The sequence below is a fragment of the Myotis nattereri genome, assembly GCF_964212035.1.
Source record: "Myotis nattereri genome assembly, chromosome: 3".
In the NCBI taxonomy this organism is placed as follows: Eukaryota; Metazoa; Chordata; class Mammalia; order Chiroptera; family Vespertilionidae; genus Myotis; species Myotis nattereri.
In genome coordinates, this window is record NC_138077.1 from 54,886,719 (window position 1) to 54,904,995 (window position 18,277).

The window sequence follows — 18,277 nt, forward strand, 5'->3', positions numbered from 1 at the left end:
TGGTATTTGAAGGTTGGGTCTTTGGGAGGTGCTTAGGTCGTGAGGATGGAACCCTCACGAATGGGATTAGTGCTCTTATACAAGGGACCTCAGAGTGTTTCTTTTTTAAAAATATATATTTTATTGATTTTTTACAGAGAGGAAGGGAGAGGGATAGAGAGTTAGAAACATCAATGAGAGAGAAACATCGATCAGCTGCCTCCTGCACACCTCCTACTGGGGATGTGCCCACAACCCAGGTACATGCCCTTGACCGGAATCGAACCTGGGACCTTTCAGTCTGCAGGTCGACGCTCTGCCAAACCGGTTAGGGCTCAGAGTGTTTCTTGAGCCTTCCACCATGTACACAAGAACACAGCAAGAAGAAGGCCATCTATGAACTGGGAAGTGGGCCCTCATCAGACAATCTGCCAGAGTCTTGATCTAGGATTTCCAGCCCCCAAAACTATGAGAAAGAAATGTTTGGCCCTGACTGGTTTGGCTCAGTGGATAGAGCGTCGGCCTGCAGACTGAAGGGTCCCAGGTTCGATTCCGGTCAAGGGCACCAAGAAAAAAATAATAATAATAAAAAATAAAAAAAAGAAACGTTTGTTGTTTAAGCCACCAGTCTCCGGTGCTTTTGTTACAGCAGCCCGAAAGGACTAAGACAGCTCTCACGCATGTACGCTTGGGAAGGAAAGGTGAACCTGATGGACATGTGATGTATTTTCCTGTGAAGGCCCGGACCTAACAAGGAAACCAGGGGCAAAGAGGAAAAGTCAGGCTGAGTGGAAGCGGCTTTCTGAGAAATGCGGCGCCTGAAGATGAAGGTCCAGGTGGCATCCAGGAGGAAGGTCACCTGATACCCGAGGCTGAAAACACAGGAGGTTAAGACGCGGTGCCTTCCACTTTCCCCTCTGTGGCAGTTCTCTTACAAGTGGCCTAATCCTTGAAACAACCGAAAACCTTCCAAAGTCTGGGCTCAGGTTTGCTGCGGGCGGCGCCTTCCTTAGGTTCTGTACCAACGCCATCTCTGACAAACTGGCATTCATCCTCTGCCTCAGGCCCTACAGGGACCAGCAACTCCCTGTATCCTCCTTGTAGACTGGTCTCAGGTCTCCCGTACTTTCATAGTCAGGAGATACCCTGATGTCTCCCACCTAAGCGAAGCTTACCTTTCTTTGTTCATATTTTAGAAACAAAGTTGAGGACAGGAGGTACGCTGTGGCATTAGAGTGGTGACAGCATAGGAGGATGGGACTCGATTCAGGCCTAGACACTTTTCAGCGCTGGCCTAGGCCAGAACTGTCCCATAGTTCCCGTAACTCGTCGCACAAAAACATTCTTTTACTTGCGATAACAGAGTATTCCTATGAAGTGTCTTTAGACTATAGTGCTGGGTCCACTTTTGACATAAGCACAGTGTGGGGAATACAGCCTGACCCTCCTTGACCAGCAAGCGAGCAGCACTTGGCTCTGGAAAATCTCCCTTGCCATGAATGCTTGAAACAAATGCCTCTTTCTTGGCCCTCGTTGCTAAAGGAACACGGCTGTAGCGACTGAATAGTTATCTGGCCCAGATCTCCTGCCAGACCTGCCAGCTCTAACAGCATTTCTAGGAAGGAGATTCCACAGGGACTGTTTCCGCAGGAGAACTGTTTCAAATGATCAACAGCCCACACTGAAAAGAAAATATCATTTTTTTCCCAAGTTGTAGGAAAGAAACATGGGAAAGGACCTGGCATGTTCAGATTCAGCCAGAGGTTTTAATTCTGCCTGCAGCTCTGTTCTGACGTTTGGATCATGGACAGGTTACTCTAAAGCCCTCTTTTCTCATATCCCTTTCCTCTCTGCTGATGGAGGAGAGAAGAGCCCATCCTCTGAACTGTTTCGGTTGTATGTGTCTCATGTCTCCAAGTAGATTGGGAGATTTAGGACAGCAGCTATCACACTGCTTTAGCTCAGCCACTAACTTGTTGGGTGATTATTAAAAATTAAGGCTGCTAGATCATAGGGTAGGGAAATGCTGTAACCACAGGATTTCAGCCAGATCTCTTACTACATTCTTTCCTATTAGGTGGAGAAACACAAGCTGGGTGAGGATGGAGACAATGCACCTCACCAAAGAGTTCTGATTGATGGGATCATATGAATCCAGGGGAAAGATTCTACTTAGACTCTGTCCTGGTGAAAATGTTGTCCATGACTTGGATGAGGACAGGAGACCATCTGATGATTCTGCAGTCGATATGAAGCCAGAGGAGTGAATGGAGAGGATGTCAGGATCAGAAACCAAAGAGAGCTCATCAGGCTGGAGCAATGAGGAGAATTTGGCAAGATATAAGTTAACAGGAGAAAAGCCACGTACCAGGCACTAGGTGGGGAGATGGGCTTTTCATAGCAAACACGTGAAGGATTTAAGATGAGGTTAATGCACACAGGCAGAGACATGCTAAGATGACTTAAGGCTGTATTTATAGAGGCATACTGTCAAGAGTAAGGGAGGTGATTGACCTGATCCACTTTATACAAGTCTGGACACTTGTACAAGTTTGCTTCTTTCTACTTTGGGCATAGCTGGGGGCATGCAGGACAATAACGACACTTGAAATCATGTCTTAAAAGGAATTGAGCATTTTACTTAGAATTGAAGATTTTTACCTAAAAGAACAAATATTTATGGGGACATGATTTGTCTTGAAATAGCTGGAGCTCTGACATGCAGATGTGGGATGAACTTGGGTTGAATCTGGTCATGAAACATGCTTTGTTTTGGCTCCTACATATTAAACTTCTTTGGGAGAAACATTTAAAACTTGAGGGTCTATCACATTAAAGCCCATATTTCTGGCTTCTCTTAGCAAATTAGAAGATATGGCTTCACTGGGCCCTCCTGGCAACAGTCTGTTGGAGTGGAGTGGTGGTCCTCTCTTTAGGTGGGGCAGGCACCCTCCACTTCCCACCTGGCCTTCTGCATTCATTCACCTGACTCTCTTCAGCATTTGCATCTGTGACTCCTGTCAACTAAAAAGGCCACAAGTCTGTTACACAGAATTGTTACCTGCAAGGGTCATCACAGAATTCCTCCTCAATAGCAAGATAGATACAATAGAAGCCTGATATTTTCTTTGTCTTTTGTTCAACTAGCAAAGTCTATAACAAAGACTTTGGATCTTGATTAAAAGTTGAACAGGAAACTAAGAGCATACTGCCATGAGAAAGGATCACAGCAAAATGGAAAGCTTGAGCTTAGGGAAGACTGGAGGTAGAAGGTCAGAGGACTAGCTGACCTTGGCCTCCGGCAGCCTGACCAAATGCTCCAAGTAATTAGTAGCTTGGTTTCCCAACAGTACTGCATTTGCAAAGAATAACTTAAATTGCCAAGAACAATGAGGAAATCTTGCCTCAGACTCTCCAGAATTGAAAGAAGGTAGAATCACACCTTGCATGGCTGAATGAGGAAAACTGTCTGTTATGCTTTTTTTGAGATGAATTGATACCATTGGGCTGTGGTCTACGCAAAATGTCTTCATCCATTCTCTCCTAGAACACATGAGAAACTGCTTTAAAGATCTGATCAGTTAAATTCTAAAACACTGGGAATGGTTCAAAAGAGAAAAATAGGTTTATCACAGGCAAAAGAGCTATGAACAACTATAATTGCCATAAAAAGAAGAGCTTATGATGAAAGCAAATTGCCTCAAAAGTCAGAAGAATGTCTCTCTATGCCATGTCCATTGTATTAAGCAACTTTTCACAAGGCAGTATGGTGCCCCCAATACCACTTTGAAAGTTGTAGAGATGGTAGGAGGAGAAGAAAAGAACAATTAGAAGAGAATTGACATGTCTTTATGGTCAAATGAGTCAGGACATTGAGAAATGTAAACAGGTAGGATGAAGATCCATTACTTCACTCTCTTACAGAATCTTGCTGGAAGTTTCTGTGCCCATCTGATGGCTTGCAAGACCTGGCAGTGGAGGTCTTTCTCCTTGAAATCCAGCAATGTGTGTGGGAAATATTTTCCTAACAACCTAATTTAGGGCAAGGCTGTACTTAGATCCAGGAAGAAGCTAGGGCTAGAAATAATGTCATTCTATATTAAACAACCTTAATCTCATCATGCAGTTAATTATTTTGGTTAGACTCATTCAATGGCTCCCCTTGTGCTTAGAAAAAACTCCAAATTTCTTGGCCTGCCATCTGATCCTTGACAACATCCCTAGACTCATCTTCTGTTATATCCTTTCAAGCGCTGGTCACCCCAGCCTTCTTTGATTTCCTCTTATACCTCTTCTCTCATTGTTGGATATGTTTTTCCCTTGACCTAGATCATTGCCATACTCTGCCTTCAACTCATCTTTGCAGTTATCAGGTTAAATATCAGTTTTCTCAAGAAGGCCTTCTCTGATTGCTACAGTAGGTAAACAACCGCCTACTCACTCACCCACCCATTTCTCCTCCAGCTCCATACTTACATATATCTTGACATTTCTCACATTTATTTTAAATTTCTTGTTTAATAACTGGTTTCCCAGCTCTCTGTGAGGGCTTTGAGGGCAGAGACTGTACCTTGTTTATTGTAGTATCCTTTGCAACTAGCAGAGTGCCTGGCATATAATCCATGTGCACTAGGTATCTTCAGTTAATGACTACAGTAAAGGTTTTTGGAGAAGAAATAAGAAATAACATTTGTGAGTTTTGAAAATCTGAGACCACTTTCTCTCTTTTCCTTTAGCCAGATCTCATTTCAGTTCAAGAAGATATGGATCTTTCTTCATCCTAAACTCCCATAGAAAAAGAGAAATCATACCACTCTTTTTAAAAAATATTGTTTTTTTATTGATTTCAGAGAGGAAGGGAGCGGGAGAGAGAGATAGAAACATCAATGATGAGAGAGAATTATTGATTGGCTGCCTCCTGCAGGCCCCCTACTGGGGATTGAGCCTACAACCTGGGCATGTGCCCTGACTAGGAATAGAACCATGACCTCCTGGTTCATGGGTTGACACTCAACCACTGAAAACACTGGCCGAGCATAGCACTCTTGATAGTTCATCTTTGGGCCCCATATGGGGAACCTTTGGATAAATCTGACTTAAGTCCCTTCGACTGCAAGATCTTACCATTCTCTTTCTGACTATGCACATCACCAAACTCTAGTTCTTTGCCAATAAACTTACAATAGAAAGTTACTTCCCCCATCATTAATCACTTGACCTTGCCTCTTTGTTCCCTGCTCTAACAGACTCAGCCATCTTCCAGCTTCCACAGGACAAAAGAGGCTTGTTTTCATTTAGACATTGTACTCTATGAGCTCAATATTTAGAAAATTAACAATTCCCCTGGTGGAGACCTGGTGGCTAATGTATGGAAAGATGAGAGGATCTCGTTCTCTGGCTCGTGTGAGTAACATCACAAATGCCATCATCCCCAGACACTGAGGCTGCTGGCACTGAGGACAAAAGGGTGCCAAGAGCAAGCCCAGAACATACCGTATAGCTGAGGCCCATGATGCAGAGTCTTGGCCTGAGTGCTGTGAGGAGATGCCAGACCAGGAAGGGATAAGGCGTTTTGTAACCTGAAAGGTTCCCATCATTCCTTCATCCCGCAAGCATTTACAGAGGCCTGCTCTGCACCAGGCTGCGTTAATTGCTCAGGACCTCGGAATCTGCCTTCTAAGTCGCTCACAGCCTTGGGTGAGGGTGAGGAGGGAGGAGTTCCTATATGAGAGAGATGAAAGATTGACGTTAAAGACTTCATGTTAATGCAAATATAGTCCCACAGAGATCTTTTTTTAGTTGTTTTGTTTTTTGTTTTTTTTACACAGAGATCTTAAACATAGAACACAAAACAGTTATCCAGTATCCTGGGGGGAAAACTAAAAAGAGGGCCCAAGGCAAAGCCATAAAATAGGCACCTCACCATCGATGCAGCCAAACCACCCCAAATTCCCGGTTGCCATGAGCCTGTCCTCAATGGCTGGTACCCCTGAGTCCCTTCCTGTGGCACAGTTTTCTACTACTTCACCATTCCAAGTATGCTCTCACAGATGGAGAAGAGACGGAACTAAATCCATTCGTTCCAGGGTAGAGCAGCCAGGGGGTTAGGAACTCCGCCCCCACCCCATACCACCACCACCAGGCAGAAGGCATTTCTCCCGATCCAGTGCTGTTACCCAGGAAGCACACCAGGAAAGCCCTGCCTCTCCCAAGTGTCTCAAGTTTGAAATATGACATTTCAAAACAGTTTCTTATGGGGGAAATGCAAACTTTGTTGGGCATTTTTCATTTGTTTCACAGGTTGTCATTATTACTAGAGGCCCAGTGCATGAAATTTGTGCATGGGCAGGGTCCCTAGAGGCTGCTGGCTGCTGGCCGGGACCTCCCTTCCCCAGCTGCCAGCTGCCGGCCGGGGCCTTCCTTTGTTCCGCGCCACCCCCTGGTGGTCAGCACATGTCATAGCAAGCAATCGAACTCCCGGTTGTCGGTCAAACTCCCGTGGGGACACTTTGCATATTAGGTTTTTCTATATATAGATTATTATTACTATTTTGAACATATATGATAAACATCATCTTTCAATGCTTAAGGCCCCAAAGGTGCAACTCCTTCCCTGCCAGTGACTTTATGGGCACATCTGAGGCCTCTGCCCAACCACCACCCAGGGGAGTTATTCTCAGGAGAGTGATCCCAAGCCACACAGAAGCAGGGGGATGTCAGGGAGGGAAATGATGCTAAAACTTGAAAAACAAGGTGAATTTAATCTGGATGATTTCCTTATAAGAGTTCACTTACTTTCTAATGGTATCCCAGCCTATAAACTTTACAGACACTGTTAACACTATAAACTTTATGGATACTTCAAACCTGTAAAGAATTTTTGTGAGTTTATTTGAGCCAAACTGTCCACAATTGCGGGGAAGCAGAATCTCAACGTATTGGGATAATGCTCTGGAGAATGGCGGTTTTTCATCTATTTTTCTACATAGCGGGAGGCATAGGTGGGTTACATGAAATCCATTGGTGATAGGTTAGAGAAGCGGGAGAAAGCAAAGGTGGGGGGACCTCTGGGATTGGATAAAAAGTAAAATGATAGACACATACTTAGGTGGGTGCAGGATAGTTAACAGTCAACAATTAACATGATAACAATAACAATGAAGGAATTTATGGTCTCCTGTCCTGGTGCCCAGGGCATTTGGTTGTGGCCTGAGGAGTCTGGAAAAAGGGGAAGTTACACATTACCCTGACATTTCAAGGATATGTTATTGTAGATGCAAACCGACAGATAGGCTCAGGGAAGGTAAAGGTTGACTTTGTCAGGGAAGATACCAGCTGAGGAGGTGACTACCTATCATAACTGCTGTTAGTTAATTTTCAGACCATCTTTTGTGGTTACTTTAGGTCAGGGGTGGGCAACCTTTTTGTGAATGCGTGCCAAAACCATCAAAATCTCTGACTCAAAATTCTTCTGCGTGCCAACCTTAATTTTTTGAGAATATGTTATGCCTACTTGATATCTCTTAAGGTGTACGTATGTGAAGAACCTTGAAGAAATAGTAAAATTCACTCGAGCGACAAAAACACAGTATATGATGATGAAAAATACATTTATTTTTTAATGTATACATGTACATTGATAGTCCGACAGAAAACTTTATGACTCCATTTGATATTATCAGTGGGACTTTTGCTGCTGCATCACTGATGACAGATTTTACATCAGGTTTATATTTCGTGGCCTTCAGAGATATGCACGAGCTACTACTTTCATCCGTCAGGCTACTCCTATTACGAGACTTAACAAAATTCATCACTGAGAACAAAGATTCACAAGTGTATGTGGATGAAACCAAAACACTGGTCGGATCTAGGAAGGCAGGGAGAGTTAAGGCGGAGGCATAGAAATTGCTCTTCCCCTCTCTCGTCAATCCATGTCTATGGTCTTTAAGATAACTTATGTAAAATTATTTATTTATCTAGGATGCACCTACACTGAATTTATCTGAAAAATAAAAAAGTCGATATTAAGAAAAAAATTGTAAATGAAAGATTATAAGAGAGGGTTTCGCGTGCCAGCAAAAGTTACTGGCGTGCCATGTTTGGCACGCGTGCCAGGGGTTGCCCACCCCTGCTTTAGGTCTTTGAGTTCACAAGACGGCCACACAGGCCTTCCCTGAGCTTGTGAAGTTAGCGGGTGGCCTCTTTCGTCCACAGTCAGGTTCAGTAGGGATTCAGAAGAGAGGTACTGGGAGAAGCAAAGAATGGGAGGAAAAAATTATTTTATCCAAAGCTGAACACAGCAGCTAGTCCATGCTCTCTTCCCCAACAAAAGCTCTGAGTGTGTCTATTTGTTTTGCTCCCACAACGAGCTTTGAGCTTGGCAGAGGAGTGTTTCCAATGAAATGCTTGCTCCCTGTTGTGGGATCACCTAAGGATCCCTGCCTAAACTAGAGTCGGGAGGAGGGGCTCCTGGCTAATTGAAACTCTGTTTCAACACAGAAGTAACATCTATTGTGAATGTGAACCTATTTCCTTCTAAAAATTCCTTTCTTCCTTTTTCCTTCTTTCATTTTTAAAAAACATATAAATTGTGGGTCCACAGGTTTATTCTCACTGTGTCTCTGTACTGCTCCCCTCCACCCTGCCCCCAGCTTCTCTGTGGCCTGTCCTCTTCATTGCAGCTGCCATAGCTGCAGGCTCATAGAGAAAGCAGGTCTCTTGTGCTTCGGGAAAATAAATCACCCTCCCATTCTCTGTCTATTAGGCGTAGAAAGTGAAAATGAGCCCTGGCCCGTGCAGCTCAGTGGGTTGGGTGTCATCCAGTGCACCCAAAGGTTGCCGGTTTAATTTCCTGCAGCCTATTGATGTTTCACTCTCACATTGGAGGTTTCTCTCTCCCTCTCCCTTTCCATTCCTCTCTCTGTAAAAAAAAAAAAAAAAAAAAAAAAAAAATCTTAAAAGAAAATGAAAATAGCATTTGTTTAGCACTGACTAGATGCTAGGTACTACGCTATGCACTTTCTACATATTTCCTTTTTATTTTTTTAAAAGATGAAGGCTACTTTATTGAATGACTCACCGATGTAATTGCCGAGGCCACTGTGTACAGGGAAGAGAGGGGGAGTTTTGTTTCTTGTTCTCTTCTGCCTTGGACAGAGTCCTGATGATCTCCTCCTTCTTGGCCTGGAGCCGCTCTTCAGGGTGCTTGTGGGCCTCCTCGGTCTTAGACCTGCGGGCCTCAGCCTGGTCAGCCAGAAGCTTCTTCTGAGCCTTGTCTGACTTCAGCCTGCGGCTGTGTTGCAGAGAAGAATAGCAGGACTGGGCAGAACATGAATGGACCACAACCCTTCCTCATGTAATCTTGCCTTTAACTTGTTCATCATACCAGAGCCTTCTCCAGGCCCTCTTTGGTATGGAGTTGCAGATTTGGACCTTAATCAATATATTCAAAAACTTCTAAAGGTTCAGTAGTATCATGAAGTTACTGTCTGCTCTATCAATGTCCTGTAAGGCAGTCACAGTAAATTCAGGTTTTGGTTGAGCTCAGCCTGGTTGCTGGGCTGATGATGCTGCTGAGCTGCCAGATGTTCTCCACAAACTTCTGCCGGTGCCCCTCCAGGTGGCCACTATGGCCCCACAGTCAGCACTGTCATGGGCATGGCCCTGCTCTCTGCTTCCTCTGGCCACCACTGCATCTGTTTCCCTTGTGTATCTTCTTTGGAGAAATGTCTGTGTAGCTCCTGTCCCTATGTTTAAATTGTCTTACTTATCTTTTTGAAAAATTGAATTTATTGGGGTGATATGGGTTGATAGGCTTACTTACCTTTTTATTAATGAGCCATTAGAGCTCTTCACATATTCTTGCTGTAAGTCCCTTATCAGATATATGTTTGCAAATATTTTTCTTTCTCTCTGTTGGGTTGTGTTTTCACTTTCTTGATGGTATTGTTTGGAGCACAATTTTTAATTTTCATGAAGTAAAACCTATCTATTTTTTCTTTTGTCACTTATACTTTGACTAGAGGCCCAGTGCACAAAAATTTGTGCACTCGGCAGAGGACGGGGGGGGGGGGGGGGGGCCCTCAGCCTGGCCTGTGCCCTCTCGCAGTCTGGGACCCCTTGGGGGATGACCACCTGCTGGTTTAGGCCCGCTCCCCGGGGGATTGGGCCTAAGCTGGCAATCGGACATCCCTCTGGCAGCCCGGGAGCCCTCGGGGGATGTCCACTTGCCAGTGGGGAGCAGGCCTAAACTGCAGTCTGACATCATTAGTGCTGCTGAGGAGGCAGGCGAGGCTCCCACCACCACCGCTGTACTGGCAGCCATCAGCCTGGCTTGTGGATGAGCAGAGCTCCCCGATGTGGGAGCGCACTGACCAGCAGGGGGCAGCTCCTGAATTGAGAATCTGCCCCCTGGTAGGTCAGTGTGTGTCATAATCACCAGTCATTCCCAGTCTTTCTGCTGTTAGGGTCAGTTTGCATATTACACTTTTATTATATAGGATAGAGGCCTGGTGCTCGGGTGGTGGCTGGCTGGTTTGCCCTTCAGAGTGGGGGTCCCACTGGGGTGCCTGGCCAGCCTGGGTGAGGGGCTGATGGCTGTTTGCAGCTGGTCACACCCCTTCAGGGTGGGGGTCCCCACTGGGGTGCCTGGCCAGCCTGCGTGAGGGGCTGATAGCTGTTTGCAGGCTGGTCAATTCCCCCCACACACACACAGTGGGGACCTCACCCCATGGAGGTTTGGCCAGCCTGGGTGAGGGGCTGATGGATGTTTTCAGGCTGGTCACACCCTCTTCAGGGTTGGGGTCCCCACTGGGTGCCTGGCCAGTCTGGGTGAGGGGCTGAGGGCCATTTTCAGGCTGACCAAGCCTCCCCAGCAATGGAAACTCCTAGCCTCTCCTTTTATTCTTTTTTTTTTCTGGGATTTATTTACCTTCTATAATTGAAACTTTGTAACCTGGAGTGGAGCTCAGAGCCGGCCAGGGCTTGGCTTCCTCCATCACCAGGGGCAACCCTAGGTTCCAGCTCCGTGGCCACGGCTGGCTGAAAGCAGGTATTTGGGGTTTATTTACCTTCTATAATTGAAACTTTGTTGCTTTGAGTGTAGCTTAGAGCAGGCTGCGGCAGGCGGGGAATGTTGGCTTCCTCCATCACTGGAGCAAGCAAGCCGCCTGCTCGCTGCAGCTCCGTGGCTGCCAGCCGCCAACTTGGTTGGCGGTTAATTTGCATATCTTGTTGATTAGCCAATGGGAGGTATAGCGGAGGTACGGTCAATTACCATGTTGTCTATTATTAGGTAAGATGATGTGTTTAAGAAGGCTTTGCCTAACCCCAGATCATGGGGATTTACTCCTCTGTTTTTCATTGTGAGAATTATACTTTTCTCACAACAGTTTTTCTTAGTTTTGGCTCTTACATTTATGGTAAATGGTCCAGTTTTATTCTTTTGCATGTGGATATCCAGTTGTCTCCGCACCATTTGTTAAAAAGACTAGAGAGATATTTTAAATATATGTAGATTGGATCACAACTCACCTCTGATAAAACTTTCAGTGATTTTCTATTACAGTTACAATAAAATATAAATTTCTCTGCCTATCACTTCCCTCTCATTTCACATCACTCTCTCTCTTGCTCACCATATTCCAGGCTCCCAGATGTCTCATTTCTCAGAATAAGTAATGCCGGGGTCCAACCCCAGCGGGTCCAGGGGTCCCCAAAGGTGTGGACGGAGTCGGCGAAGAAGGAGTGACACGGAGACAGCGTTCAGTTGATCAGCAGCCTAGCCAGGATCTCCAGCCAAGTTCTGGTCTGGATCTCCAGCCAAGTTCTGGTCTGGATCTCCAGCCAAGTTCTGGTCTGGATCTCCAGCCAAGTTCTGTTTAGGATCTCCAGTCAGGTTCTGTGTCCATGGTCTCTTGCTAGGTTCTCCAGCCAGGTTCTCCAGGTTCTCCAGCCAGGTTCTGTAGCCATGTTCCCTCGCTAGGTTCTCCAGCCAGGTTCTGTCCAGGTTCTCCAGCCAGGTTCAGTCACCAGGTTCTAGTCAGGTTCTCTTGCCAATTTCTGTAGTCAGGTTCAGTCCAGGATCTTTTGCTATGTTCTCTCACTAGGTTCTGTCTCTAGGTTCTGAGGCCAGTTTCTGTCCAGGATCTTTTGCCATGTTCTCTCCAGCGAAGTTCTTCTGTCTCTAGAGAACGTTCTGTGTAGGTTCTGTGCCTAGGTTCTGTCTCTCTTCTTTCTGTCTTCTTACATCTGTATTTATACCAGTTGCTTCCAATCCTATCAATCTCTATTTCAAAGGTTAGGGCGTTTCTTATCTCCATTCCAGGGAGTAAAGATTATGTAGCTTAAGCATGATTGTTCGTAGTTAAAGTGATTAATTACCCACCTGGCACTTAATTAAGAGGTTTTATTCCCTCCCTAACTTCAGGGGAAAATCCCTACCTGGGGAAACGACCTTTCTCAGAGACCTTGGTTAAAACACATAGTGCCTAGAAGGTGAGCAAACATATTAAGAACAGCATGCCATATATGCCAGGTCCCTTGAAACAGCAAGCATGGACCAGCTCCCGGCAAAGTAAAGGTTGCCTTTTCCTTAGCTTCCTCATCTTTCTTCATCTCTGACTTTTCATGTTGTCTCCTCATGGATGACTTTCCTCCACTACTCTTGTAAAGTAGGTTCTCCATCTCATCCCATTTATTTTCTTATATGATCCCTTATTATTTTTTAAAGATTTTTTTATTGATTTCAAAGAGGAAGGGAGAGGGGAGGGGAGAGAGAAACATCAATAATGAGAGAGAATCATTGATCAGCATGCCCCCTACTAGGGATCAAGCCCACAACCTGGGCATGTGCCCTTGACTGGAATCGAACCCAAGACCCTTTAGTCCGCAGGCCGATTCTCTATCCACTGAGCCAAACTGGCTAGGGCTATACGATCCCCTTTTATTTTCTCCATAGCCTTAATTATCGGCATATTTGTATTTATTTTGCTGCTTTGTTTTTTCACTTTGAGTAATACTTCTTTGCCTCTACCATACTGTTTTGCATAGGGTATACATTCAACTCACAAGTTGTTAGAAAGGAGAATTTACAATTAGAAGGGACTTTAGAAATCACCTAATCAGCCACTGTTACTTTACAGAAGCAAAAACCAGTCTCTAAAGAGGGTGAACGATATGCTTGGGGTCAGGAGGCGTACCCAGCTTTCATTCTGAGAACTAATATTCTCACAGTTCCTTTTTCACTTACAACACTTATTTGCCTTATTTCAGTGTCATGCATTTGTTGCAGAATTACTAAAATGAGGGTTGGGTGTGTGTGTGTTTTTTTAGTAATTTCTGATAGACATGACATGATTTCCCTAAGCCTTCTTCCTAAAATGCCTGCCATGGGCCCTGGATCCGAAGGACAGACCCGGGCAGGATCGCCGGAAGCCACACTCCACAAGACCCTCCCTCCGCCCCGCCCCTCCTCCCGCCCCTCGCGGTTCCTCCCTCTCGCGGTTCCCGCTCAGCCACTCCGGCCCCGCTACCCCTGGAGGCCCCGCCCCCTTCCGGGCCCCTGCCCGGCTCCAAGATGGCGCCAGTGGCTTCAGCTCTGGGGGAAGTGAGCTCACACCATTCCGGAAGGGAAGGCGGGGAGCAAGCCCGCGGGTGGATGACCCCCGTGGGGCTGTGGGTGGGGCGGCGGTGTTCATTTTGAGGGCTGGAGCGAGGGCGTGGGACTCTCTCGCCTCTCGAACACAGTCGAGGGCCCAGCACCGGGCCGGTTGGAGGAAGGCACCACGAACGGCTCGCCTCTGGCGGAAGGAGAGGCGGCCCTGGGAGCCGGCGTCCCGCCCCGGCGGTCTCCTTCCCCGACCCTCCTCCTCCTGGGCTGCGCGGGCGGCGCCCACTCGGGCTCGAGGGCTGCGGCGGGAACCGCCTAGCCGGCCGGACCGGGCCCTCCCCCGGAGGACGTGCCGGAGAAGAGGGCGCGCGGCGGTGCGTCCGTCCGCCCCGAGGTCAGGCCGCCGGTCCCGGTCCGTGGTCCTCTGGCCTTCGCCCGGCCCTCTTGGCACCGGCCCCCGACTTGCCCGCGTTGCCTCTGCTCCGAGTATGCCAACAAGCCCTCTGGCGGGGTGACTGTTCTTCGCGGCGCTGCCGGGAAGGAGATCCATGTTGAAAGGCTCCTGTCCGCGCTCCCCTCGCCCGCTGGAAAGTTCCCCGCCCGTGGAACGCTTGTCTTCCTCCCCGGGACCCTCTGATGGGTCCCCCTCCGGCCACCGTCTGATTGAGCTCGTGGGATCCCCTGAGGTCCGATCTTAGGAACCATCACCCACACCAGGGCAGAGTCGTTCTCCGCGCCCAAGAAGGGCAAATGGACTTTGGAGTTAAGATGCAGGGGGTTGACCCCGGGTCAACCATGAACGTCTCAGAGAGCGAGGGAAGGCTGGAGGGCCCGGCCCCGGCCCCGGCCCCGGCGGTGACCCCGAACAAGAACAGCAGCAGCAGCAGCGGTGGGGGTGGAATCAGCAGCAGCAGCAGCGGCAGCAGCGGCGGCGGCGGCGGCCGCGGAGGCAATGCGAAAAGCTGGCAGTACAGGTATGGCCCTTTCTCCGAGGTGATCTCCTGGGGTGGAGGTGGGGGTGAGGTGAGGGTGCTGGAACCTGCGTGCCTGCCGCTGTTGAAAGGTAAAAGCTTTTCCACCGACTTCCCGACGCAACTGATTTCCTTTGGACCTGGGATCACATCTTTCCCTACCGAGATTTAATCCATTCATTTGTCCGCTCAACAGGTATGTATGGAGGCCCATTGGAGAATGCCTACATGTATCCTTGAACTTCCTCTGCAGCCCTAGAGTAACTCTTTCCTCTGATTTAATTCCGTACCCGCTTCTCTCTCTCTCTCTTTTTTTTTGTCGTGTTGCAATTTGTTTACAAGCCTGCCTCCTCTGCTTGACTGTCGGGGCAGGGTCTGCTGAACTCAGCTCTCCCCAGAAGCTCGCAAACACTAGGTGCTCAGAAGGTATTTGTCGAGTGACTGGATGACATTAATGAATCAGAAGGATTCTTGCCCTCCGGGTGTTTGTGACTTAAAAGGGGAGAGGTACATAAATGGTTTGAATACAAAGGCAGAGGGACATATGCTGGTGCCTCTGATACTCTAAACCAGTTATACTTGAGTTTCAGTTTGAGTTGACCAGGCCACTTACTAGCGCTCTGTCTTGGTAAGAAATTCTACATTTGTTAATTTTCCTTAATACAAATGAAAAACTTAAGGAGCAGGAAGAGAGTCCTGGACAAGCAACAGTTTGTTGTTGTTGTTTGTTTTTTTGATATGTAAAGTATAGAGGAAAATACCCTTCCAGAATCTTAAGAATGGATAAAATGAGGATATCCCATGTTAATGGAACTAAAGGGATGAATTCTTTAGGAAAAGCATAAGTGACTGTTCGACTGGTAGCTATGACGCGCACTGACCACCAGGGGGCAGAGGCTCCGGCAGGTAGGTTAGCTTGCTGCAGGAGTCTGGCCCGGCCAGACATGCCCTGGAGCCCTCCCGTCATCCTTCCCAGGCCCTGATCGTGCAAGGTGGGGTCCCTCCGGGTCCCTCGGCCTGGCCTGCACCCTCTCGCAGTCCGGGGCCTCTCTGGGCATGTCCGCAGGCCAGGCCAAGGGACCCCACCGGTGCACAAATCCATGCACTGGGCCTCTAGTATCCATATATGTGGACATATATGACTATATTAGCATACAGAAAAAAAGTGTAGATTATAACTTATTGACTGTATGACAGAAAAATATATATAGTTACTGTGAGGTGTCTAGGCCCACTTTTGGAATCAGCATGATGCATTTTTGTATGTGGCTTAAAACTAACCATATAAAATTAATTACTTGGCAGGGATATTTTATATGACTTAAGAAAGAAAGAACCATGGCTGATGTGGCTCAGTTGATTGGAGCATTGTCCTGTACACCAAATGGTTGCAGGTTCAGTTTCCATCAGGGCACATACCTAGGTTTCGGGTTCGATCCCCAGTTGGGGCATGCAAGGGAGGCAACTGATCATCACATCGCTATTTTTCTCCCTTCCTCCCCTCTTCCCTCCCTCTCTCCTTCCCTCCCTCCATTTCTCCCTCCCTCCTTCCCTCTCCCTCTCTCAGTCCCTCCTTCTTTTTCCACTCTCATCTCTCTCTTTCTAAAAATCAATAAAAAAACAGCAACATAGCCTCAGGTGAGGATTTAAGGGAAAAAAAAAGAAAGCAAGGTAAGGTAATATTCCATGTAGCCTGAGGTCAATTTTCTGACACCCTCAGATCTTTTTTTGAAATCCAGTCTCAATTGAATGGAAAAGTTAAACAAGTTTCTTAGAAGCACTGCAGAGAATTCTTATAAAGCCGTGCTGTACTTTCATTCAGAACCCTATTATCCCTTACTTAGGGTATTATTTAATAGTTATATAATTTTCAAACTAGAATCCATTGGAATCACAAATGGAAAAGGTTATCATGGGAAATGTAACAGAGGAAATGGCACTTGACAGTGTAGGACAAGGAAGATTTGAAAAATTAACATGCAGGCTCAGCTATATTACTCCCTAGTACAATAATCATGGTCACAATGACCTTCAGTCACCCAGGAAAGCACACTCTGTTTAAGAAGGTAGAGAACTGTATGACACAATGGTGAACAGTTTCAAAGAAAATAGCAGTCGAACCCAGGACCCTTCAGTGTGTTGGCCAACGCTCTATCCGCTGAGCTAGGGCTCTTTTCACTTTTTTTAAAAAAATTTAAATTCTTTATTGTTTAAAATATTACATATGTCTCCTTTTTCCCCCATTGGCCATTCCCACCCCCCAGCACATGCCCTCACCCCCTACTGTCTGTGTTCATGGGTTATGCTTATATGCATGCATACAAGCCCTTTGGTGGATCTCTGAGGTTGGACAGTCTGTTTGATGCTTCTGTATCTCTGGATCTGTTTTTGTTCATCAGTTTATGTTGTTCATTATATTCCACAAATGAGTGAGATCATGTGATATTTATCTTTCTCTGACTGGCTTATTTCACTTAGCATAATGCTCTCCAGGTTCTTTTTTTTTTTTTAAATCAGTAATCACTTTATTATTTTTTTACTTTATTTATTATTAAATCTTTATTGTTGAAGGTATTACATATGTCCCCTTTTTCCCTCATTGATTTCTCCCACTCCGCCCTTGCCACTTTCTTGATGTTATTGTCTGTAACTCAAAAGCTTTTAATTTTTATGAAGCCTAATCCATTTTTTCTTCTTTTGCTTATACTTGGTATCATATCTCAGAAATCATTGCCAAGTTCAAGATCACAAAGACTTATGCAGTCGTTTTAATTTAAGAATTATATATTTTAGCACTTACATTTAGATCTCTGATCCATTTTGAGTTAATTTTTCTTTCTTTTTAAAATAGATATCTTCTTATTGATTTTTTTAAGAGAGAAAGTAACAGGGAGAGAGAGATAGAAACATAGATTGGCTGCCTCCTGCACACCCGCTCTGGGGGCTCAAGTACAAAACCATGGCATGTGCCCTGACTGGGAATCAAACCAGCAACCTTTTGGAGCATGAGAGGACGCTCAATCCACTGAGCCATATTGGCAGGGCTTGAGTTAATTTTTCTTTATGATTAATCTTATTTTTTCTTTTGTGAAATACCTGCTGTTTTTTATTTTTGTTATTTTTCTTGTTAATATACCCAATGTTATTTTTCAAATTTACATATTAATATTTTAGTATCAGTATTTCCTTAAAAATATTTTTTAAAATATATTTTATTGATATTTTACAGATAGGAAGGGAGAGGGATAGAACGTTAGAAACATCGATGAGAGAGAAACATTGATCAGCTGTCTACTGCACACTCCCCACTGGGTATTTGCCCACAACCAAGGTATATGCCCTTGACCGGAATCAAACCTGGGACCCTTGAGTCCTCAGGCCGACGCTCTACCCATTGAGCCAAACAGGTTAAGGCTCCTTAAAAATATTTTGTTGGATTTTTTTTTTTTCCTGAATAGGTAAAAGAGTTAAGTGTTTACCTTACATACTTGTCTTAGCCACTGAGTTTCCTTCCCTGGAAACACTGTTTTTTTATTGATTTCTTCATTATAGTTCCAGAAAAATTTATATTAAACCTTTATATAATAACTATGTAACTGCATAGAATATATTTTAATTTTGTATGGTTAAGTTCTTTGCTAAACTTGCTGCAAAGATTTTTCTAGTCTTTGTATTTTGATTTATTACATATTTTCAGGCACAGAGAAAACTTATA

The 18,277-nt window shown here is 45.7% G+C and overlaps 1 protein-coding gene across 1 annotated transcript in view; it reads left to right on the plus strand.

Moving 5' to 3' along the window:
• Positions 1-13,620: 13,620 nt before the first annotated feature.
• OSBPL11 (oxysterol binding protein like 11) overlaps positions 13,621-18,277 on the plus strand; it is an 82,884-nt gene continuing 78,227 nt past the window's right edge. Inside the window, exon 1 of the mRNA XM_081085388.1 lies at positions 13,621-14,565. Within this exon, the coding sequence (XP_080941514.1) occupies positions 14,342-14,565 (224 nt within the window). The 5' untranslated portion in view covers positions 13,621-14,341. The remainder of the gene's footprint in view (positions 14,566-18,277) is intronic.